The sequence below is a fragment of the Nothoprocta perdicaria genome, unplaced genomic scaffold (genome assembly GCF_003342845.1).
Source record: "Nothoprocta perdicaria isolate Ctin4 unplaced genomic scaffold, notPer1 scaffold_1, whole genome shotgun sequence".
Taxonomy (NCBI): Eukaryota; Metazoa; Chordata; class Aves; order Tinamiformes; family Tinamidae; genus Nothoprocta; species Nothoprocta perdicaria.
The window spans coordinates 13,961,051-13,986,367 of NW_020454093.1; the positions used below are offsets into that span (position 1 = coordinate 13,961,051).

Sequence of the window (25,317 nt, forward strand, 5' to 3'; positions counted from 1 at the left end):
GGATGAAGTCTTGCTTTATAAAACTCAGTTCTCTTGCCAACGAGAGAGGGATTCTGTGCAGGTTGAGACGGCTGCAGCAGTGCACACACAACTGCCCTCCTTATGAGAGGGCACAGGTGTCATTCCAGCCCCAAGCTCTGGTTTCATCCACAATAAGTAAATCAGGCTGTCCTGCAACATGAGTGCTTCACTCCCTGGGAAAAATCAGTGTTATTAAATGTAAAATCCCTGCATCCACATCAGGATATCTTAAAGTCCCAGATGATGGTAAAATAGCCAGAGAAACATCACTGTGCATTTGTCCTGGTCACATATTCCTCTGTCGGCCACTGCTACTGGTCAGAGACAAAGCCCATGGTCTGTACCAGTTCTTACATATATCTATACCAATATTAAGTTTTCTTCAGAAGTATTACTATTTATTTGAGTTCAAAAGTCCCAGTGCCTACACGGTGGAATGGCGTATGAGAGGACACAACAGTTCAGTTGTGAGCTTAACGACAGGCTGTGACAAAAAAAATAAAAGACTAATAAACAAARTGAAAAGCAAATTAATATTTTATACTCAGTCACAACAGCAGAGACTAATCAGGCTGCTAGTCCATTAGTAAAACTACAAGGTTTCACTCCAGCAGCTTTGAAGTAGTAATGGGCTTTCCCATGAAAACTTGAAAGAAAAGGTGAAAAAAGGGTTTGCAGGGCATGATGGAAAGGAATGTCAGGCACTGCTTTGGTCAAACATTCCCATTAAGTATTTTCCCATTATCCCCTAGGTTCATTCACAGGCCAATTGCACTGGCTATTTACAAAGGAAGTTTAAGATAATGTTTACTGTTCTTTAGTGTTCTTCAATTTTCTAAGCTTACAGGAGCTTCCCTTAAAATATCCTTATGAAAACAAAGGAAATAAAAACTCAACCACCTTTATGGTTTATGCTTTCTCTTCACAGTAGATTTTCTKTTACTCCCATTATATGACTTGTGCCACTAAGATGGAATATAAGACTAAAAGATTCTTATTTTCATTTCATAATTGAAACAAATACATAAAAGTGCTTGCTTTCTTTAACASTTCAGACTAAACTCATCTAATATTACAGAAATTACAGTTTTACTCCTTTGATCTGACAGATACTGGTGTACTTGCACATATATATAGTGCAAAAAATTCAAAAATACAAGCACAAGTAATTACATACTTAAGCACTAGATTATAAACAAAAGTAAAGAAGTAGAACAATTAGTTACTGAAAAACTAATYGCTGTTTGAAAAAGTTTAAAACTGAAAAAGTCCCAGATCACAGGGAAAAAATGGAAGCTAGTAGTCAGAAAGCAAGTTATTAATTATTGAACCACTAAACTACTGAACTACTAAAAGAYGCTTTGGCAAACCACACAGAAGATATTAATCTATCAATATACAGGTCAACAATCTTTCTAGAAAGCAGCATGCCTTGCTTATACAACAACCACCTGCATCTTTAAAATTAATTTAGTATGCTTTTGTATGTTTATATTTCTTCTAACACTGCAATCTAAGAAAAGCATGAAGAATAAAACTACTGAAAAAGCTGAAGGATATAACAGAAATACCTAGAAAATACTATGCTGCTTTATTTTAAAACTCTAAATAGTAATTTTCCTTTAGATTGAAATTGATACRTTTAACTGTTTTGTTAGATCTGTAGTGTTGAAGTTGGAAGCTAGACACATTTCAGAGATATTAGTGCTGGCTCACATGAAAATTATGTCATAAGAATAGCATTTATAAGTATCATTCTTCATCCACTCTTCCCCAAATTGTTTCTTTTGATCCATTATGTACAAAAAAGACATATGCAAAGCCGTGAAATTTTATAGCTACAAATAAAGACAACAGTATTAAAACTCTATACTTCRACTTAATTTACTAGTCTTAAAAATTACTACACAGCTATCAGCACCTATATACATTTATTAGTATAAAATTCTGAACCTGTTGAGGTTCAGACTTTCAATGGATCCAGGAAAGGCAATTTTGTTTTTCCAACAGTTTCCTAATGTTGGCTCTCAGCTTCTTATTTCTTCAGCCTTTTGAATTAACAGAATTCCAGGTCCTAATACTRAGAATAACTCGGTAAAAAATTATCTTCTGGACTCTCACAGCGCATTATCCACCTGAGCAGGTAAACAGACTATTTCCAAAAATTAGAAAAGTCTTTCTGAAAGATAATGACAGCCATTCGAAATTATATTCCCTTTGAAAACAGAGAAGATGGGTTGATGAGAACTAATCCTTACCATTTACTTTCCTTCTCAAATGCAGATTAACAAGCACCATCATTGACAAGCTTCTCACTCCTGAGATCTTAAAGCTAAAGGGAAGTTTCCATACGCTATTATTGACTTTGCCACCACAAAATGAAAATGCCAGCATGGCCAAGTCCAGAAATCTCTTAATCAGTCTATTCTCACTGTGGATATAATTGCTAAGGTCCTTTGTTTTCTTCCTGTGTCTCTGAAGAGCTCTTATGAGAATCTACCTCCCATACCAACTTATGTAGTTGTTTGATTTGTCATAAAATTTCAGAGGAGATACTGAGGCATTCACATTTTGTCTCAAAAAAAAAGGTTATAATACTCGTACCAGAGGAAAAAAATCTATTAGAAATCCTTAAGAGCTAAGTTAATGTTTTAGCCTGTTTCATAGGTAGGACTCCGAAAACAAAATTGAGATCATCTTTAAAGAAATTCTTCACTAAATAAAAATTCTGGTAAAAAATCCAGTGCAATATAAAAAATATAATTAGAGTATATCTATTCAAAGCAGAGTTTTTGTACCCCTTCAGAAAGCCGCATTCTTTCTGTTTTRCCATGACTTCTGTGTTTTTGATTTGCAAGTCTGCTACCCAAGAAATGAGTGAAACAACATTCAGCCATAAGCTTGTTTTAGAAGGATGAGAGCAGATTATGTCATCAGAAGAGAAAATGTGATTTGAAAAGTAAATATAAATGTAAATCCAGTGCAAATGAACTCAAGTAGAAGCAACTTTGCTGTGCTCTGCTAATAAAGACCACTGCACCATAACAGGTGCGTTAAGATAAGTGTCAAAGGAGAAAGCAATATCCTGAATCACTGCAGCACGACAAAGAATTGGTTGGTGATRGACTTGAACAACTCTTGGAAATGCTGCTTATGTCAGCAATTGCAACTCTCTCTGAATTTCTCCCAACTTTGATTGTCACAGTCRACATACTTGCTTATATGCACCATAAAGGTGAAAGGATTTTTTTTTTCCAAATATGATATTGAGCTTTTCTTTCAGTACAGGGAAATATGTACATATGAAATACACAAGTCACGCACAGACTTTTTTCTCGTACAGATTCACAATTTTAGGATTTTTTATTTCTATTAGAACAGGATTTTTAGATAGAGGGTTTCCTAGTCATCTCTGTCCTAGTTATTTTGTCAGAAAATTGTTGTGGTTACACAAACAARAGAGTCCACTAAAATACATTCTATGAATAATAACTCTGGCTTCACGGACAAGTTGGGGTTCTGTCACAACGTTTTACTATGAAAACTGGTGGACTAAACAGCATAAATATGTGAATTTTAGAGCTTTTGCTTCATTTTAAAGCTCTGCAAAGGTTCAGAAAAAATCTTGGCAATTTGTAACCCAAAGCAGGGATTTCCTAGTGCTTAAATACCTTGTTCAAATACTTTTTTTTTTCTTTGTTTTTAATTGAAAGAACAATAGCACTTATGCAGGGCATTCACTCTAGTAATACTTGCACTTAAAAATGCAGAGTAAAAAAATTAGACTCATTAACTGTATAGAGAAATAAATCAAATGAACATAACTTCACTCACATTTGAATAGTGAAATAAAGAAAAAAAATACATACGGCATTTGTAACATCTATCTCATACAACTTCTGGAATGTCTCCCGATCAAAGAAGAAAAGTTTCCCACTGCCACCACCTCTCTTAACAGAGGTGCCGGTGACAAGTATTTTATCATCAGGGCTGAAACAGCAATCTGTCCTGAAGAAGAAAATAAACCATCACATTGAACAAACTGATAATTAATATGGAGGGAACATATTTATAACTTACTCTCTTTAAAAGAAATCCTTTTTAGATGTTAATAAGGTTAAAACAAGGCTTAAAAAAACTTTAACAGATATCAGTTAATATTTACAGTGACGGCTATGTACAGAACATGCAAAYTGACAAAAGCAATAACCCCATCCCACAAAATACTCCTTCTCTCAAAAATCTCATATACTTTTCAGCATCAGAAACAAACAAAAAATTATTTCCAAGTCTGGTTAACATCATTCAGTAAGCAAATAAATCTATCATGAAATCTGTTTTCACTAATGATATATATTCTTCAATGCTGCACGGCAGTGTGTTTATATAGTGGCCAAAAATATTTGTCTGTTTACTTTTCCTCCGTCTGTCCATGCTACAAAATAAAGTGGTTGCGACTTTGAAATTGATCTGTCCCTGACCTTCCCTGCTCAAGAWCCTATTTCAAAAGTATAAATTGTCCTTAGAGTTGGATTAGGCTGTGCTACAACTAAAGAAATGCAGGTAATAACAATAAAAATTTACAAAATATAGTTCTTCTGCAATAAAACCTCATATCTTGAGGTGCATACATTGCACCTTTATGCTATGTATACTTTTCAGTTCAGTCCTTTTTTATTAATCACAGATGAAAAAGGAATGAGGCTCATTTATGTGTCTCATTACACATGTGTGGCAATGAACTGGCTTCCTTCTGAGAAGTTTATAATCTAATTAGACAGGACAAAAGGTATGGGACAAAATATGACAAACAGAGCTAGCTCTGAGTTATCATAGAATATAATACTGTTTTCAAATATCTCTTAAGTCCCAAAACAGCTAAGAATAAGGTGTCCTTGCTCCATTCAGAATCTAGCAAGAACTGAAAAGCAGAACTTCCACATTCTCCCTCCTGCTCAGTCCAACTACTGCTATTTCTGCTAGCTGGAATAAATCATCGTACTTACATTGGGAAGAAGCTGGGCAGCCTTTCAGCTGAATTAAGAGGCTTTTTAAATTGTCTTATATCCCATATCTTTAAAGTATCATCTCCTGTGAAACAAGAGAGACAAAAGACAGCAATAAGGAATTAAAGTCAAGAATTTAGGCACTAGCAGAAAATTTCACCCTCTAATTTAGACATGAAAAGACGTAGAAAAAGGAAGAGAATGAGAAGGGCAGAGTCATTCAAATGGGGATGGGAGAGGAAGTCACTGAAAGTGTAAAGATGAAACTTCCCACTTGATGTACCCCAGGAAATTAGGAACTTTTCAACAGCTCAGCTCCATCACAGCATTCTCTCCTACCCATATCCACATCAGAATCACATTCCTCAAACACTAACAGCACACAGAGATCTTGCATTTCTTTAGCAGGCAAACAGTAACAAATTACAGTCTTGGCATGCAGAAGAGGCCCTAAAATTAGGCAGAATTCCTTGGGGAAGGCAGAGAAGGGAAGCAAGTGAACCCACACTTGCTGTAATGAAACATTTTCACACCCTTCCAGAACACCTTTGGCCATAAAAGCCAAAATCAAGGATAAACATTTATAAAAATTCTCATCTGTGTTTGATAAACACAGTGCGACTCCATAGGCCAGTAAATGTCAGGCTGTTTATTCCCTTCTAAAAAGTTATGACATATTAACAAAGTGCGAACAACAACAACAACAAATGATTAGTTATTTATTCTCAGAGATCTACATCTCTGCTGACCATTCCCCTAGGATACATATTTCTAGCATGAGATGAATCTTGAGCCCTGAGGCATCCTGTTTAGGCACCTAGACATCCCCTTGCATTCACATTTATCATTGCAGTACTTTCACAGGGGAGGAAAAAAAGTTTAAAAAATATCACGAGATTAATTTTAGACAAAAAGTTAAAAAATTTCCTGACCTAGCAGGAAAGGTAGGCAAGTGACCAGTTATCCACAGATCCTCTGAAGCCCAAACCTTGTCGGGAAGTAATTTTCTGTTGTCTAAAAGAATTCTGTGAACTTCCAAGGCTTTGAGATTAAGAGCTCAAAGCAGGCCTTGGAAATAAAACGTTGAAAAAAAATTGTAACACACTATAAAAATAATTGTTACACGCCATAACAAAAGCAATCAAGGCCAGCAGTACCCTTTACAGGGAAAGCAGTAATGTGTGGCCTCGTACATCATGTATGTTTATGTTAAGGACTAGGATAACTCCTTACTACAAAATATTTTTAAGAAGTGGACAACTTAAATAAATGATGTCTAGAGCAAAGTATATTTCTGTTCGTTATGAAGCTGAAAAATGACAAGAAAGAAAAATATCAAGTCCCTATTTTGGGAATATCTGTTTTCTTATTGTTTCATAGTAGACTCCATACCAAAAACTTCAAAGCATTCAGACTTGTAACACGAGCCCTCCCTTTCCCTTGCTACCCCCAGCAAAAAAACACTTGTCATCTAGATGTTGTATCAAAAGCAGCAGCACTTTATAAACGTATGCAAAGGATACCATTTGGTCGCTCTGCCCATCTCCTGGATAGGGACAGATCTAAGGCTAGCAGCCAAGGCTGTGCTGTTCCCAGTGGAATGAGCCTTGACATGATCTTCAAGCTGTAGCCCTGCCAGGCTTTAGCAGGAGAGATGCAATCAGACATTTAGATACAGCTCTTCTGTGAGCAAGAAAGTGTACCACATTGGTTTAAAAAAATTAGAAGCAGCCAAAAGGACTCTAGAAAATGTAGTTGATTTCAAATCAGCACCCTCTTCCACAATGCAAAAATAATTCATAAATATTTGGAAAGGCAGAAATGCTGGTAGAACAATGTGACCAATACTGTCAAACTTTCATCAACTTTAAAAATAATATAAGATTTTCCCAAAGTCATCTTCTAATTAAGATGTGGCATATTCCAAACCATGCATTGTTGTTTGAATCTAATTTGCATTAGAATTGAAATCACTGACCCTAAGAAAACAGACATATTAATATCCCMAAACAGCAAGGATGTTTTCATTCAATAGAATTCTTCTATGTGTAATGCTTCTTTACAAGATGTAAAGAAGTTGCTCTACYGGTACTCATGTATGTTTTAACTACTTCATCCATGGATAAAATAGTTATTTTAAAGAAACATACAAAGTCAGAAGTAAGGCAGTTCAGGATGTAGAATTCAAATTCATCCTCTTTTGGATCATTCAATATTTGTCTTGATGGCAATCCCAAAGGTCAGGAGATTTTTCCTGTGGCATTTCAAACTACGTTTCCTACACCGTTCTTCACCATTTTATTAAGCAACATATTAATAATCAGACTCTAGTCTGATATAACCAGGTCAGATGTAGGACTTCGTAAGAATAGGAATGACCATTGGATTCACCTAGTGAGCTACTAGAAAAAGAACCTTTGGTGAGACAGGACAGGTTTTTGTAAATGCAAACAGTAGAAATAAGGCCAGTGCACTGACTACAAGGACTTTGTGTGATTTTTTTCTTTGTAGTGAATACTGACCAGGACAACAAGTAAATGAATGCAGATGGCCCAAACAAAGTGAAAAAGCTGTCAAAGTAAAGTGGTTACCAGAAACTCAAAGTCCAAAGTCAACAACAACCTTCAAGAAGCTCCTACTTTGAGAGGAAGTCTTGTGTTGAAAACAAAGCTCAAGGGCAGACACTCGCAGAGATCATCCGGGAAATAAAGGAAATGAGATTTTTTTTTTCCTCARTACAACAAAGGGAAGGCATAGGTAACAACAAGACAGCACCAGAACATTGTGTTTATAAGCTCAGAGCTTTTCTGTGAAGGCCTAAACTATATGTAATGAGAGATACCTGACAAAGTACATTCTTCTTATATTCTGCTCCAGTTCTGCAACTGGAGCCGCATAACATAAGAACATCTGCAGGAGGAGCCCCAAGCCAGGATCATGAACATCCCGAGCCAAGCGCACATCCCTTGTGGAAGGGATGTCACTAATCAGGAGCTCAGCAGTTATGCTTGGAAAAGCTCTCAGGATCCCAACCAACTTCATCTACTGGAGAGAGAGATACACTAGCCTAGGCATATATTTAAGTATATCCTCCTCTCTATACATATGGAAATGAAGAATATTGGAGCATTGCAAGGCGGCCATTTGTATTCCAAGCACAACCAATCAACAAATAATTGATTGTGGTTTTAGTGCTCATTAATGCATTTTTAGTATTTGTTTGAAATGAACCTTGGTTTTAATTACTGAGAATCAGTTGATTTAAAACCACTAGATTTTTAAAGTGATAATATTTATATTTACCACGAAGAGCAATATATATCACTCTTCACAAAATAGGAATTCAATACATATGCTGAACAACTCCTGAGTGTTCAGGACACTGTACTCAAGATGTTTCAACTTTTAAACTAAGTTTATAACTGTTCTCTGTTTCTGTAAAAATACTTTGAAAATAGAAACTCATCTAAAATGTAAAAAGAAAAACAAACAAACAGGAAAACTTCATTTTCAGCCCTAAAGAAAGCACGTATCTGCTAAAGCTATTCGTTAGTTTTGGAGGTTAGTAGTTTTCACTGTCTTTATGATGAACTGATTTCCTCCACAAATTAACTGATTAAGATGGTACTAAGTCTGTTCCTATCAAAGAAAGTAAACCAAACAAATACTTTGACAAGATTCATGGAATTAAACAAACTGTTTCRTATTACAACAACAAAAGCTAACTTCATATATTCTGTACATACCCATAGGAAAACATACACATATTTTTAAAGCCCAAGTCCTTACTTACCTCCTCACTGCTGAACAAAGAAAACATTTCCCAAATACTATCTTCATTGCGTCAGAAAAAATAACTTTCGTGGTCACAAGTGTGTAAAAATATCACTTTCTTAAGTTTCTGTCAAGTTACTACCTAATACTCAACAAGAATAAGACTGGGAACTCTCATAAGCAGCTCCTTAGCTTTTCATTTTCCCTTGTGCTTGCAGCTGAGCCCTGCCTCATCTCTCTCATATGTGACACAGAATCTACATCAGATGCAGGAGAGTCAAGCAGGCTTTCAGCAAAAGTCCCCATTCCCCAAACAACTATCCTCCCTTTGCTCCCCAGCCCTTGGCAGGTGTGTTCATCTAGAAAGGCTGGATACACATCTGCTTTTCCTGGTACAGATCCAAACAATGCTCATAGTAGAGCACTAACCAAAAAAAGACAAAACAAGGTATGAACCCTCCTCATTCTTTAGCACAGGATACATACACATTTTTTAATGCAATCAAATATGTTGGACAAAGGTAACATTTTCTAACCACATTAAGGGGCCAAATTTCTGTACAATTTTATATTCTGCAATCAAGATCTTACATGGCTCAATAAAAAAAAGTGATGATTAGGCTGTAAATAAAAGTGTAACACAACAGAAAATCTAAAGACAGTTAAGAGGAGAAAGTTCTCAAAAGTAAGTGCCACATGCAATTGAAATATGCAAAGTTCATTTACACAATCTATATTCATAAATTCAAATATGACAGAGCTTACATAAATGGAACATTCAAGACAGCACTATTGAAAACCCCTCACAATATTTTATCTTTGTTGCTTCAAGACATACAGATTTCTCTTTAATCATATAAGGTATGTCTGTTTGGGGCAATACGGCTGGGAGACAGGCACTTCACGTGACTCAGCCCAGAACAGGAGGAGGGATGGTTTGTCTACTTTCCAAAAAGGAGAAGACTGTCACATAGTAAGCATTYAGTCAGGACCAGCAAGGTTGAGGGTATTTAGCTCAACCACTTAGATCATCTGGCTCTGGATCCAGAAACCTGAACAACAAATAAGCCAAGTGCTCAGTCTTGGGATCTCAAGGACAAGACCATCACCATTGTCATCTGAAAGATGTGACTGGGGAAAAATGCTTGGAATCTTAGAAACAGGGCACTCTGTTCCTCAGGATGTGAGGGAAAGGATGTAAACAACAGCAAGCTGCAGCCACCACAAAGAAGTGCTGTTCCCACTTTAGGGCATTTGCGGGCTGTGGTGTGATCTCACTTTGTCCATGCACCAAACTGCCAAGATGTCATTGCACATGAGTTAGGTACTACACAATTCCTGCATGTACTGCCTCTCACTAGGCCTGTTTATTTGGGCTTGGGGCCATGCTAATGCATACACATAGCTTCTGGTTACAGCTGGTTTCCATCCAGGCAGCTTGGATTGCATGCTTGCACCTGCCTGCAAAGTATGGGGCAGGCAAACCTCTGGACTGAAAGTTATCTTGAGCACACACACCTTCGTGGCAGATTATTAATGTTGGTTAAGAAAACCTATGAAGAATTGGGCAATATTAAACAGCATGATTATCTTAAAATATTCCTTGACTGATGTAAAAATGCCTTTCCATGAGCATAACATTAAATGGAATATCATAACAGAAAGGAATTTGAGAAACACTTCCGGTTTAAGTCACCAATAACTTATTTCGCTATCTTACCACCATCAAGAACAAGTACATTAAATGATGATACAATTTAGATAGTTTGTTTAATGAACCATTTACGTTAGTAAAAGTTAGGCTTGTTTCTGAATTCAACACATCAAAGAGTTTCTTTCATCACCTACCTCCCCGGCTGGCAAGGGCGGTACCATCGTAGGAAAATGCAAGGCATGAAGTGTCGGTGCCAGGGGCATGGGCTTGCCTGCAGTGGAATTTGGTATGTACCTGTTTATCAAACAAATAAAAGGTTTAAAAGTTTGCTTGCCTCCACAGTGCCTAAATATTTCTTTATGGCATTTAGTGCTCTTTGCTGCTATTAGTAAAATTAAGAATCACCTCTATTTTTAGTTTTATTGGGTAGAGAAGTTAGACATCTCTATGAACTTTTAAAAAATGTCATGTATAATTCATAATAGGTTTTCATACCAAGAAGAGTTTGAATGCAAAATTTAACTTTTTTATAAATCCAGTTATACAGTCCCTTGAAAATTCCCACTGAGTGCTGAGTAAAGGTAGTCATGCCTGGTTAAGATAAATATGTTTTGAGAGAGGTTGCAATCCCTCCAAGCAAACTTAYACTTGAAAAATGCCAAAATATATTATACATACTTTGGAAAGGACTTGAAAGAACTTACTTATAGCATTTTTCAATCTTGCCAAAATTCATGGGTTATAGATTTAGAACAAAGCTCAAATATTCTGAGGTTCGTGTTCCATTTAGCTACAGTGCAATTCAAATTTTGAAATGCTTTATATATTTTTAATTATAATCCCCTGGTAATTCTAGAGAAAATATAGAAATTACTTTCAGATTTGCGTCTTGTGTTGCACAGACTTTCTATATATGTCACAGTTTGTCAAAACCCTAAAAAAAACCCAAAATCCACTATTAAATGGAAACACTCCATGAAATCCCAGCATTTTTGCAAAATACAACTTTCCTGCTTCATAGCCAAAAAATTAAAACCCTAAATTAAGATATCAAGACACTTTTCGCATCCTTTCTTGTTAATTTAATCATCTTTCATTTKTACAAGGCAAATATTTCATTTATTTTACATCACTAATGGAGAGTCCATTACTTCATAGTTAAAAATCAGCTTCTATATTTTGCAAAACATCAGTCAAGATGCCRAGGTGGCATTAGAGAGCAAGGGTCTCCCTTGAAAATTCAGCTAAAGTAGATCAAAACATAATATTAGAAAAAGTACGGCAAATGTACTCTGCACAGACTCCTGAAAATCTCTTGAGAAGCTCATCCTGGGTGTTAAACTTGCATTTATAATTCAATTACGTAAAAGAGCAAACAACTACATCCATGTCCATGATGAGGAAGGTCACGTTGAGGGACAGKAAAGGGGGCAGGAGTCTAGTTCAACTGGAGAGGAGAAAAAAGGTGAAACCAATCGCAGGGAAAGATCAGACTGACTAGAAGCTCAGGGAAACTAAGAGGTGAAAGACACTACTGCATTTCAGAGAAAGCATACGAGATAAGAACAAGAACTTATGGGACAGGCYTGGAGCACTGTAAAGGAAAATGAGAATTAGGCAGACACAAAGAGTATTTCAGCATTTGGGGAAATTCTGAGATTGCATAATGAGCTCAAAAAAAGTAGGGATAAAGGAAGGGACCTGGAAGAGATAAACTGGAACCACATGGGCATCCAAGAGTGAAGAGGGAATGRACAAGGGAAGAGATGACAACAAATCCAAATGGAGGGACTGTGAAGGAAGAGAAAGCAGAGATTCCTATGAAAAATTTGAAACAGGTTGCRTTCTTTTACGTATCTAGGAAACTGCACATCGCATTTGTCCTCTTTTCTTAAGACAAAATATTGTAGCTGGAAAAATCAAGACTTAAAGGTTGCCTGTGTCTGTAGGATGATTTAAACAAGCCATTCAATTCACTAAGGTGAGGAAATTAAAGGTTTTTTTTTTTTTTTTTATCATGATGAACAAAAGAAAATATGTAGGTAGAAAAGTATATACTTTGGGGAAAGGGTTTGAACAGCGTGCAGTAAGTCAGATCTGAAATCACAGATCAAACAGCAAAAGGACAAATTCTGAACAAGTGCTTACTCAAGACAACACTTTTTTATTTAGAAAAGAAACATTTCTGCAGAAATAAACAAACAAAAAACAAGGCAGGATGTGATCAAATAATRCAAATGCAGAGAAGAGTTAAGCTCGCACAGGAAACCTCAGTTATTGTTTCTCCCAATTTATGATTATGCACCTCAGTGAGACGCTTTTAATGGGCTATTTTGTATGCAGAAGACTCAAGCTACAAAAGTAATTGATGTCATTTACTCATTCAAATATCTGCTCTAAATTTGCTTCAAAATCTAGAACATCTCTATGTGTTATGACATTTCAGTAATGAGTGTAAACTTATTGGGGTGTGTAGATTTATTTAGTTGCAAGAGGAGTCACATAGGTCACACATTCCATAAATGACTCTACAGAAAACATAAAAGGATGTAAAACTTTAAGTAAATGCATCTCACAGGGAGGGAAGATGTAATAACCCTGATTTATCCACAGTACTTGTTTTGAGACCAAGTTTTGAAACTACTGTCACTTCTAACCAGTTATGCACATCCTGGAGAAATTCTATGAACAGACTGCAATGCAGAACTAAGTCTGTGCTGAGGCGATGTTTTTAAATACTAAGAAATATATTTTATGCATCCAATTACATAAAATTTTCCAAATATATGATAACATATGGAGGATAAACTGTCAATTAGTTATCAGAAAATAAATATTCTGCAATATTTGTTAAACACAAAAAAGTAAAGTTATGCATTTTCTCTATCCAAAAAATCGATACAGAAGCATCATAAACGGTTAACAAACTAAATGTAGACAGAAGGCACAAAATATGATATTCAGCTATTTCAAATGAAATGAATTTCAGCTATTATCAAATGAAAAATGAAGTGGGAAAATTTAGTGCATACTCCACAACACTTGCCCATTCTGCACTCCCACCTCCCCCCAACAACACCGTAGGATTGCACATGTTAAAATAATGTCTTTTTTCATTTTGCTGACCAGCCCATAGCAAATTTCCWTCTGGTGAATCTGAAATTCTCTTCCTTTTGTTTTCTATAGATAATGAAATAAGGAAATGACGGTCCAAAAATGGTATTTGTGGTCCAAAAATGGTATTTTCTTTGTTGTTTTACTACTAAAAACATACAGTAAATCACATGCYATTTCAGGAGTTTTGCTTCTATTTACTTTCCTTTCTCTGGTAAGAGGTAATACTTAGCATGAATTTATGAATTAATGTATGAATTAACCTAAACTTCATATCTCCAGAAATAAATAGCTCACCTAAAAAATGTCACTTTTCAATGAAGTGTTTACRCTTCCAACAACTCCTACTCAGGTGTCTCACATGAAAAGAGAAATAGAAAGATACAGATGTCCAAGAGTCAGACATTATCTGTCCCCCAATCGCAGTGGAACAAATATAGCCAAACTTATCCATCCTAGACGCTTTAGAAATTCAAGTAAATTAAAAGACTTCTAAAAGGCACCATAAGATTGCATCAACAATTCTGTTTGACTTTAAAAATAAATTTACTCAGTTTACCAGTGAGAAGATTGTTTTCCTAACTTTGAGCTTTGCAAGCTTGCCCTCCATATATTATCTTGCAAAGGAATATAACCCTGAATTGTAATACTAAATCAAATATTCTAAAATGATTGAAGGTTGAACAAGAAGTTTTTACACACACTGGCAAATGTTTAGTGCAGTTTTCAAAGAAAATAATGTGTTTGGCCTCTGGCCTCTTAACATATTTAACTGATGTCTAATCTTGCTAGCAAATCATTGGCAAAAAATTGTTATCAGAATGTTTCTTGCTGGAAAGACATGAAACAAAAAAGCTAATGCACTCATTTAAGAAGTTTGAGTCAGGGAGGGAGAGCGCATTGAACTATTAGATAAAAAGATAAATCAGGATAAAGTGTACTCACATTTTGCCCCTTATCCCTCTCCCTTCATTGAAAAGGTGCCCAGTATTATAGAACACTATTAATATGCCATACAAAATTTGTCAAGTTCATCCCTCCTTAATAATTTGAAAATATTTAGGTATTTCTGCAGTTTCTGCAGTAACACCCTGTCTTTTGAAACTTGTTTGAAAGCATTCTAGCAAGGAACTCCATCAATGTAAACACTTTCTAGTTTCGTATTAGCACATCTATTTTTATTAAGCAATTACAGCTGACTGGACTTGTGSGCAACATGAAATGACAGGCAGAAAACATGAAGCACATGTGAGAAAGGGGCAGTTTCAAGAAGTATGAAAAAAACTGGGATAGCGGAAGAACATGAGTTTGCAATAGTCTTAACACAGAGAATGAGAAAAAAATTAAAGTCAGAGAAGAGATTAAGGAAAAGCAAGCTATGTGATTAGAGCATTATTAATGAATATCCTTTGTACAAAAATTCTCGGTGGACTGAAGTAGAGCTGTGTGGGAAAGGAGGGAGSCTGTGGCTGGATGTTGTGTTTATCACAACCTAACGGCCTACACCACTGCCACACGGTTGAGGTTCTACATCAAGCTGCTCTCATGCACCAGTATCCTAAATAAGACATGTTCAGTGAAAGGCAGAAGAGAGACCTAGGCAGTTTGTTAACCTCCAATATCTAAGCCACCTCCATGAGAAAAATATATTTAACTAATGAAACTTTGGAACTTTGCATATTGTTTCAAGGATACAATATTTCATACGAAGCTGACACTTTATCTAATGCTTTTTTTTTCCCTCCGCCATTTTATTTAACAAGACATCTACATGCTAGCCAAGCCATTCTTTCTGGTCACTAACATCTTCAAGATAATTTTAAAAGCAGAGGCAGTAAATAAAGTTGGCAGCAGGAAAAGTGAAATCTGTAAAAGAGTGACAATCTTTTGCTATGGCCAACTTTGTTTTATACATATACACCAAAATTTACTCATTTATTAACATTTATTTTATTCCACTTGACATCATCTGCAAATACAATAAGCTACACAACTACCATCCTGTCCAGCAAAATTCAACAGTGAGTATGCCATAAACGACAAAGTCCTGCTTGAGCGGGAAGGTTGGACTAGATGATCTCTAGAGGTCCCTTCCAACCTTGAATATTCTGTGATTAAAGAAAAAAAAAAAAAGTCATTTCAAGCTTATTTGAGCACAAGCAAGGTGTTCTCTGAACAGGGGAAGTGATTTCTACAGATGCCTCCCCTGCTCAACTAACTCTCTTGCACATTCACAACCTGAGTTTCTCACTCAGGTACTTATATTGTCATCTCTACCAAACCAAGCATATTCACCTTACTTTCAGAGACAACCCAGAACCTGTACTCTTGGATTTACTCAGTCTGAAATATCTATAAAACATGAGCTGCCTTTGCCAACTAAATTCAGGAATTAATCAGTTTCTAGTGGCTGACTATCATCAGTTGCTTTTGTTAAGTCCCTTCCACTCTCTTCTCTGGTCTTATCTTACAGTTCTTCTGTACTCTGCCACTTCAATACTCTACCATCACATGGCAGAAACTGGTGCTATTTAAGTAATGGTCACATTGATGCAAAACAAAAAATAAACTTGTGAAATTGGAAGGCTAGTCTTTATTATACTCTTTTATGATTTGCTCTTCTCTGATTTTCTATTTCAACTATATTTTCTTCTAGCAGACTTAAAAACTTAATTTCTCTAAATCCTAATTACTCTACTATGAATATGCTGATATAACTTTGTCATAATCTGTACATCTGACTAGCCCTTGTATTTAACTTGTACACTTACTGTATTCTCTAYAGTATACTACATCCTATACCTGTTGTAGCTGGAGTAAATTTTTGGGTGGAGGATTAATATTCTGAGGGGAATTTCCTTGGAATCTTGTGTTTATCTCCCACACTCTATTACAGTTCAATACCTTCCCGTAATCTTTAACATATCTTTCACACCAAAGTTGCTACATTTATTTACTGCAARTGATCAGACAGAATGCTTGGCTTTTTCTTAATATTCTGCTGCTTTTCTTGAGCAGAAGYAAGAAATTGTTTTGCAATGAAAAACCTATATAACCAGAAAAATAATTTAGAAAAGGTCAACACCTCTAGAACTAATTARGAAAAAGTTGATTTCTGTAAATCAAAAGACTTCTCTAATATTTACACCAAAGACAATAAGGCAAAGCACCCAAAACATTTGAGTATATGCAGTTTTAGACAAAACAAGGAGGTGAGCAGGCTTAGTTGCCTTAAAATAATCTCTAGACCAGTACAGAGTGATGAGAAAGTCCTTTCTAGCTGACCTTGCTTTCTTTACCATCTACAGCTGTCAATTTTGAAGAATATTGTTTACCACAGAAGACAGTTCCTTATTGTTTAAATAAATTCATCAAGGAAGATTTTGGGAATCCCCTTCTGGGAAGATGGCTTCTTAACAGCATTGCTAAATATTTGCCTAATGATTTAAAAATGAAACCCCAACTGAATGTTTGGCTGCATTGTCAAACTTTGCATTTGAGAAAATAATCTATCTTGGCTACAAAAAAACAATAAATATTGCTAATAAAAATAATCTTTGGAAACTATTCAGTTGGCTTCCTTTGGGGATTTTTATACTGCATGTGAAAAACGGACAAGCATATAAAAGAAACGTTCTTTGTATCTTGCACAGTTTATCTAGCCTATCCCAACCTATCAAATTTATGGTTTTCTTTTTTCTTTTTAAAGTATCATAAATATGGCTTCTGTAAGTCAAAAATATACCTCCTTGTCTCCTTTAAAAAAATGTGATCATCTGCAGACAGTCTTGCTCAGCTGTCAAAGCTTTCTCTCTTCTCAGAAAGGAACAAAATCTGAACAATCATTTCTTCTACAGAATTCCATTAAAAATTTATATAACCATAATACAAAACCACTGTAAGTTCAAAGATCTCTGTGAACTCATCTTTGCAAACAGAACTTTTCCAAAAGCCATCAGAATTTCATCATTAAAAAGTAGCCTTTTGTCTATTTGCAATATATAAGCAGCATCAGAAAACACAGAGGAACTACAAAGATGTCTCCATAATGCAACTGCCTTGAGTTATATTGTTATAATTCATAAAATTTCTAATATCTTCCCAATCTCCATTTTTTTCTCAAATTCTAGGTTCATTTTATTAATCCTAAAGAAGCACTGTGTGAATGCAGTGAAACCTAAGTGAAAAAATCCATGGAAATTCACATTAAGCTAATCTTTCTGGTTCTATAACTCAAGCCTAATCTCRTATAGTCTGCAGTGAGTTGTGAAAGGTAGCTTCATAATAAATTAATGTATATGCTTGTTGAAAAATAACTAAAATATATGTATACTCCAAAACTTGGAAGCATTTCTCTARGAAATGAATAGTCGTGTTCACTTTTACTAAATCTTTTCCTGCAAGACACAAAGTGTGTAGGCCTGGTTGGTATTGTGAACTATTGTGTGTTCTACATTATCCCATTTTTCCCACAAAAATGCACCCCAAACCATTCTGCCATATTTCCACTGCACATTAATTAAAAGAACACAGATTCTAAAAATGCCCATGTGGTTTTATTTGTTGGTTGGAAAGGAGGAGACATGTCACAGTTAAGAGAAAATTGTTATTTTGCAACATGAAATATTTGTGTCAAAACACACATTTTTACCTTAGAGCCTAAGTGGTWTATAAATAACACTGTTAAGGCTCCTGCTATTAGATCAATACACTACTGAATTTCAAGTGCCCTATTCATGGAAAAAAAAAAGCAAAGCACCTAGAAAACAAAAATCTCCATCACCTTTCAGCTAAGTAAGCTGTTGGGAGGCAAGGCTGTTTTTCGAGTACTAAAATGCAACTTTTCCCTATTTTTTTTCACAAAGTGAGTGGGGAATGGGGAAGGGAGGGTATTAAACCAATATGCAATATTCAGAATTGCTAAGTGCCCTCAATTTCAACTACCTTTAACTCAGCATTTTACCTGACAAACTCAGCAACTTTAGGGCTTCACCCCAAAGCTATGCATACATAAAATGTAAAAGCAAGAATCTAGTTGTGCTACATGGTTGTCAAAAGGAAAAAAAATGGAGGGGGAGAGAGGGTGGAGCAGCCTGGAGGGAAGGGAGAAGGAGGGGAGGAAGGAGGAGAAAGCAAAAAAGCAACTCCAGCAATTTTTATTTTCTTTTCAAGCATTTTTCCTAACAGTTTCACCATCATTTTGTTCATGTTGCTTGTTTTCTTATATTAATTTTAAATAATTCACTAGCTAAATAAGCGAACCTTAAATCTACACATTAAAAAGCAAAGTATTGAAAAAGTGAAATTGTCAAAAGTTATGTTCTAGAAGTAGTTTTTCCTGATCACATCGTTACACTGGGAAATATTATGAATTCCCATTGATCTTTAGAATTTCTGAATCCAAAATCACAGATAATAAATCTACTGGTTTCACAAATAAAATATTACAGAATTAATCACTTCAGTGTTTATATATATACAATACACAGTGCGGATGGTTCTTTTGATAAAACATGGTTTGTCCAAAGCATTTATTTCAGAAACAACACGTCTTAAAAAATTCTGATAGTTCCAGTTTTATGGTGTAATGACTTTAATCTAACAGGATTAAAGTTAGCCTGTAAAGTAAGTTAGATTTAAAGCCAAGATTTTACTGCTTCCCATGATGATGATCTGGTGAATCACAATTTGATTTCTGATACTCAATAAGGAAATGACTTGAAAATAAGTGTTTCAATTTTAAAATCATTTTCTTTTTTAAAGACACTTGTATATTTTTACATCTACCTTGACAAATGCCTCGCCATAGAAAACTTCCCTACTAGCTTATGAACAACAATCAATTAATAAGTGATCCAACAAAAGTACTTAAGATCCAACAAAAAAGGAGTGATTCCTGTTTTTCATGCCTGGCAACTACACCTTTCTTTTTCATTGGCAGTGGCATCTTCAGAGGAGAGGGAAATTGTGAACTGCTTTGTGAATAAGAGCACTTAATCATATGTCAGAAAGCTCATTTGCAATCTCTGTCTCCTTCTCCATCGCTATTTTTTTTTCATATTTTGGCCTTTTCATCAGTCCCACATCCTTCCTTACCTTCCTCTTCCCCTGTCATCCCAAATCTTGCTTTTATTACATCCTTATCCCTTTTCAAACCATCTTCAATTTCCCAGTTTCCAGACATCTTCACCTGATAAATCCAACAAATGCTACCCCCTCCTCAAACTCCCTGATAAATCCAACAAATGCTACCCCCTCCTCAAACTCATCAGCCTTTGAAAAGAGTGCATTCTCTTTCTAGTCCTTACTCTGCGCAATCTGCAGTTTCCCCATACACCTTCTACATGTTTTTTACTGTTTCCTCTGGTTCATGAGTCTTTCTCTCACACTGATTCACTGGCTATTCAACATCACTTGGTCCCTGAACTCTCTCTGCAATGTGCTGTACAAGCCTCATCCACCAGCCTAATCCAAAATGATTACCAACATTTTCACATCATTAAACTACCTGCAACAGGTTCACCATTCTCYATCTGCTCAACATCTTAGTTGATCTCGACATTACTCTGTCCAGAATATGCTGAAAGCTATTCCTGATTTTTTCCCCTTATTTACCACACCTTTCCTAAATTTCCCTAGAAAATCTAACTTTTATTATCTACCTGGCACATACACACCAAGTTGTAACAGAGCATCACAGAGAATCATCTCCTTTCTATCTCATATAATAAAAGACACTACAATAAATCCAAGCAGTGCCCTGCTGCCAGTAATTTTACTTTGACTTGTTTACCCTCTTTGCATCCTTCTGTTCTGGTGTCTTTGAAGATCATCACTCTTAGGCTTGACTGTCACTTAACTTTGTCTCACTTAACAGTACCAATGAGTACTATTCTCACTATATCAAAATATACTTACATACTATACTGATAAGTTAAATATTTTGCCAATGACGCTAATTTTAGAATACTTGCTTAAGCCTCAAGCAAATTTCCTATAAAAAAAAGAAAGTCTAAATCAAAGTCAAATTTCCCTTTTCTGTTACACTGACATATAGTTCACTCATTCATAAATGACAAAAGGAGGCAGGTGACAATTGCGTGTCAAGCCTTCAGTGACAATCCCTCACTAACTTGAGCCCAAATGATTCCCTTAAAACAGACATCCCTACTTGCTTAGTGCTTCTGAAAATCCATTCAGGCTTGCGAAGGTGGTCTTGAATACAAGCCAGGAACACACACGTGTCCTAGCTGTGTTTCTGCAAGCCCTGGTGAAGCTCAGCTGTAGAGATCACAGCATCATACTCWGGTGACCTCAACAAGATAAACCTTGTTTATAGGTCTTAGCTCTCTCCAAATGAGATCACAGAGCTGCGCACTGGTAAGTACAAGGAAATGTGTTAGGGAGTCAGGATAGAATACACGGAGCTCTTAAAAGGGCTCATAATAAAAAGTACTGCCAACTAATAGAAAATGAATCAAATTCTTTCAGTGTTTTACCTCGTACCTGTGAACCAATATAGTAGTTTTTAATTTGGCCTTCCCATTTTAACAATACAATAGATTACAAAAAAAAAAAAACTGTTTTGAAATAAAACAAAAAAAAAGGCCCAAGCCAAGTTTGAAAGCGATAAATGCACATTGAAAAAAGGTAAACAGCAAGCACAAGTTTTTTTTCGAACTATATCTTGCACTTAATATGTACACTTAGTGCTTAATGAGAATGAAAATTATATACTTTGAGTTATCTAAGAATACTCTAAATTGGAGAATAAAAATATTATAAAAATTTGTAAACTATTAAACTAGAATTTCATTAGGAATTTGTTTTCATACAYGTAAACACAGAGAGACACACTTTACATATATTTACACATAATGTGTGAAATATATAGGTAGACATTTCCAACTCCAAACCTAGTTTTCTATCTCATGAGAAATTCAAAACTTGTTTCAAGGAAAGCAGCTGTTCCATGGATGGATCTGGTTYCAGTCTGTGCAGCATCACTGTAGTCACACATTAAATAAAACACAGCTGGACAATGCTCCACCTATTTCACCACCCTCTCTGCTAACTGTTTAGCACTAACATCTGTTGAAAACAACTTTATGAAATAGGGACATCATGGAAAAAAAATGTCTGTTTTAAAATATCTCATAGAGTAAGTTTCCTTCTATTTTTTGAAAAGAAAACCTCAGGTATACTCAATTAGATTTTAATGATAAATTTAACACCTACAATTGAGAGAAACTTGCTCAATCAAGCCTGTCTTGACAAAAATACACCATTACCACAAATACTTTTCATTTTGTGTGTTCGTCTTCTTCTATACTCCTATGTTAATATATACTTCTATGTTCAGTAACTGCTGCCAAGAGATGCATCATTGTACAGTTTACCTTTTCATCTATAATCATGACACATCACTAACTTCTTTGGTTTATAATCTAGCTAGGAAATTTACTGCAATATTCTGCAATCATTTTTAATTTAAAAAATAGACTCTTACTAGATTTTCTTCAGGAACTGACAGCAGTCTCCAGGATATTAAGAGAAAGTCAAATACGTAAACACTTTTRAAAGTGTATCCTCACACTAACCCACCTTTTAATGGACATGGCTCTGAAAMAACCTTTCCAAACACACAAATAGTTCGTTCTTTTGCAGCCTTCCTCTCACCCAAGTGATTATTTCTACARGTTATAGTCACATACAAAGGCTATGCTTCATTATAATCTGTCCTCTTTTTTTCCAGCTTCTCAATCTCCAATTCATGAGTAAGATTTTTGTTTTAAAAATATGCATATATTTTCTTACTGACATAAAACTCAGCACATTTCAAATAATTCATACTTATGCTGTCGGACTTAAAAAATAGAATACATATCTGCCTTTCACTATTTTAACTTTCTTAAGTTACAGTTATGGAATGGCTACACAACACTACAGAACATTAAACTATGGGTTTTCTAGGCTAGTATCCAGTTTTTGAGAGTGACCAATGATACAAGAATACATACAAATCCTACAACTGTAAAACACAGAAGAATATTTTATTCATCTTCTAAGTTAGATCTTTGAAAAAGTTAGAAATGTGTTCAATTACTCTTTTATCTATGTTGATSCAAACAAAAAGATGGGGCAAAAATTAAAAAATAAATCTTCACTCTATTTTAAAACTAGAACAGACACAAGTCAAACAAAATATGTCACAGAAGTTTAAAAAGTTGCAAATCTTTATATTAGCTTTGAGATTTCTATGCAAAATTATCTAAGTATTCTGTCAAAAATGGCTATTTCACAAAAAAAAAGTTCCTTTTCTACTAAAAAAAAATTCCAGGCAGTATACAACAGAATTTTTTAAATTTACTTCATATTTTTCTTCACCATTACCCAAAACCATAAAGTTTCCTGGAAGATATGAATTGATGAGAAAAGTGAAGCCTACAAGAGTTACAAYCAAATATGAAGCCAGAAGGGGATGAAGGCCCTATAAATTAATCCAAGAGCTAAAGCAWACATCTGTGGAAAGAAGTACCAATCTTTAATCCGTACATTTCACTGATAAGTAATCCTTAGTTTTCCACCAGTTTTGTTGTGCTTAAATAAATAAATTTTTATGAAGCTGTAACAGTTTCCATTCCATAATTATTCTAAAATAAGGGACTTGGAGACATCTCTGATGAAACAAACGCTATAACTAAGAGCTGCACAAAAATGTATATTTCACTGTTTGCATCAAATTCACAGTCTAAACCTTTTGTTTATACTGTATCAAGAAATAGTGAAATGCTATAAACTACAACAAGAAAAATCTGAACCCTATTTCAGCTGCCTAATGCACAGGCCAAGCACAAAATTCCTTTTTAKATTTACCAATCTTATCAGGCTCTGAACCAATAAAGTGATTAGCTTGCTTGAGCAGTGCACATGCTAGAAAATCTGAAAACCACTTTTTCTGGTGAATTATACCACTCTGCAACTCACTCCTGCTAGAATTGTGACACCTGTACTTGCAACTTTCTGCCTCTAGCAAATACTTTATTATTACTCAAAGTTATAATGAAAATATGTTAAATATATATATATATAAATAGAAGCAACCCGTGTGAATAAGGTTCCTATACACATTTCAGTTTAATAATCATTATACATGTTGCATTACTACTAATAACACATTATAAAAAAAGCTACTCATAACTTGCTTTCTTTATATAGCTTATTCTTTTCTTCTAAATTATTATTTTTATTTTATCTTTGTAAACTCTACTTATATTTCTTTAAGTAGTAAATCAAAGATACATACATATCATTGTGGAATAAGACTGCTTCCTGTAACCATACATGAATCCAAAGTAAAATCCCTTATGCTGTTTTCATCAGGGTGTGACAGGCTTTCAAGATTTAGAATCACCTTTCATTACTATATTAGATAGTGCAAACATTTAGATAGTTCTTAACTATAAACTGTTTATTACATAAGAGAGAAATGCACTTAGAAATACAGCAGGGCACATTTTATCTTAGCTTATGATTGTCAGATTCTTTACTTCTGCTAGCTTGAGGGTACAGATAGTGATGTACTGGCTAAACCAGACGTATACAAAAAGGAATAATATATGAATCTGTTAATATTTGCTGCTGGCAAGGTTGTGTGTGATTTCCAGTTTCTGGAGCAGAGGTCTGGCACAAATACATATGGAAAGAAAGGGTGGGATATTATGGATATGGAAAACTTACCTTAAGTTTGAAAGGGAAATATAGTATATTTGGATACCTTTCATCTTGTATTTACACAAGACATTTCCAGATGTAGCCAGACTGCCCTCTTCAAAGCATGAAGCATGTTATACACTTGGGGGAAATTGCAAGTTTTGACTGCTGTTTAGCTGCAGTAGTGATATGCAGTAAACTCAGTGACTACTCTTTAACATTGGCTTGTATCACYGAAAACATTTTAATTCTGTTAAGATGTCAATATAAAGCTAAAAGCCCATATAAGTAAGACTAAAACAAAATATTCAGAGAGGCAAGCAAATACTCCACCACTCAAGTAAAAGATCAAATCTAGGCAGCATGTAGAGAGAATCACATTGGAAAGTTGCAAACCACCAACAAATGTGGCTAAAGCCACATTATGATTTCTAGTCAGGAGAAATTGTAGTTGAACAAGCTTAAACAGAACAATAAACGTTCTTAGAACCCTGCAACTGTGCAAAGATCCAACAACCTCCTCTTCCCAATGCATGGGTATAAATCCCCCACAAAGGACTTTCCAATTAATGGAGAAAATATTTACAGCAAATCTCAGATCMTACTACTAGTTTTCATTACTCTGTCTGGCAACATCAGCTGTAAAATCCATTAAGGACAGCAAAACAAAGTTTACAAAAAAAAAATTCCAAATAAGATCTGGGCTCCGATTCCCAACCTAAAACAAAAGGCTCACCCCACTTAGGCCAAAAAAATTTATCTTCTGTGATCTTTCTGTATTATCCAATTCTGTTGTTGGTTTTACAGGATTTCTTCAAAACAGCTCCATTGTTTGTAAGACTTTTCACCTCTGAAAGCACGGCTTTAAAAACTTCTCTGCAGTCATACAGTGCAATACAAAACTAAACCTTACGAAAAGCCTTTCAAAGCAAACAATAACTAAATATAGAAAGGTATTTATCACACATTTATAAATCATGCAATTATTTGGAAAATAGTTTTAACATGAGTATTAGTAATTAAAAAGGTACAGCG

The 25,317-nt window shown here is 35.1% G+C and overlaps 1 protein-coding gene across 1 annotated transcript in view; it reads right to left on the reverse strand.

Annotated features, from left to right (window-relative positions):
- Positions 1–25,317, reverse strand: part of WDR70 (WD repeat domain 70) — a 117,985-nt gene that overhangs the window by 25,487 nt on the left and 67,181 nt on the right. Inside the window, exons 10-12 of the mRNA XM_026037965.1 lie at positions 10,650–10,749; positions 5,028–5,112; positions 3,891–4,029 (exon numbers count right to left, since the gene is read on the reverse strand). Coding sequence (XP_025893750.1) covers positions 3,891–4,029; positions 5,028–5,112; positions 10,650–10,749 — 324 coding nt within the window. The remainder of the gene's footprint in view (positions 1–3,890; positions 4,030–5,027; positions 5,113–10,649; positions 10,750–25,317) is intronic.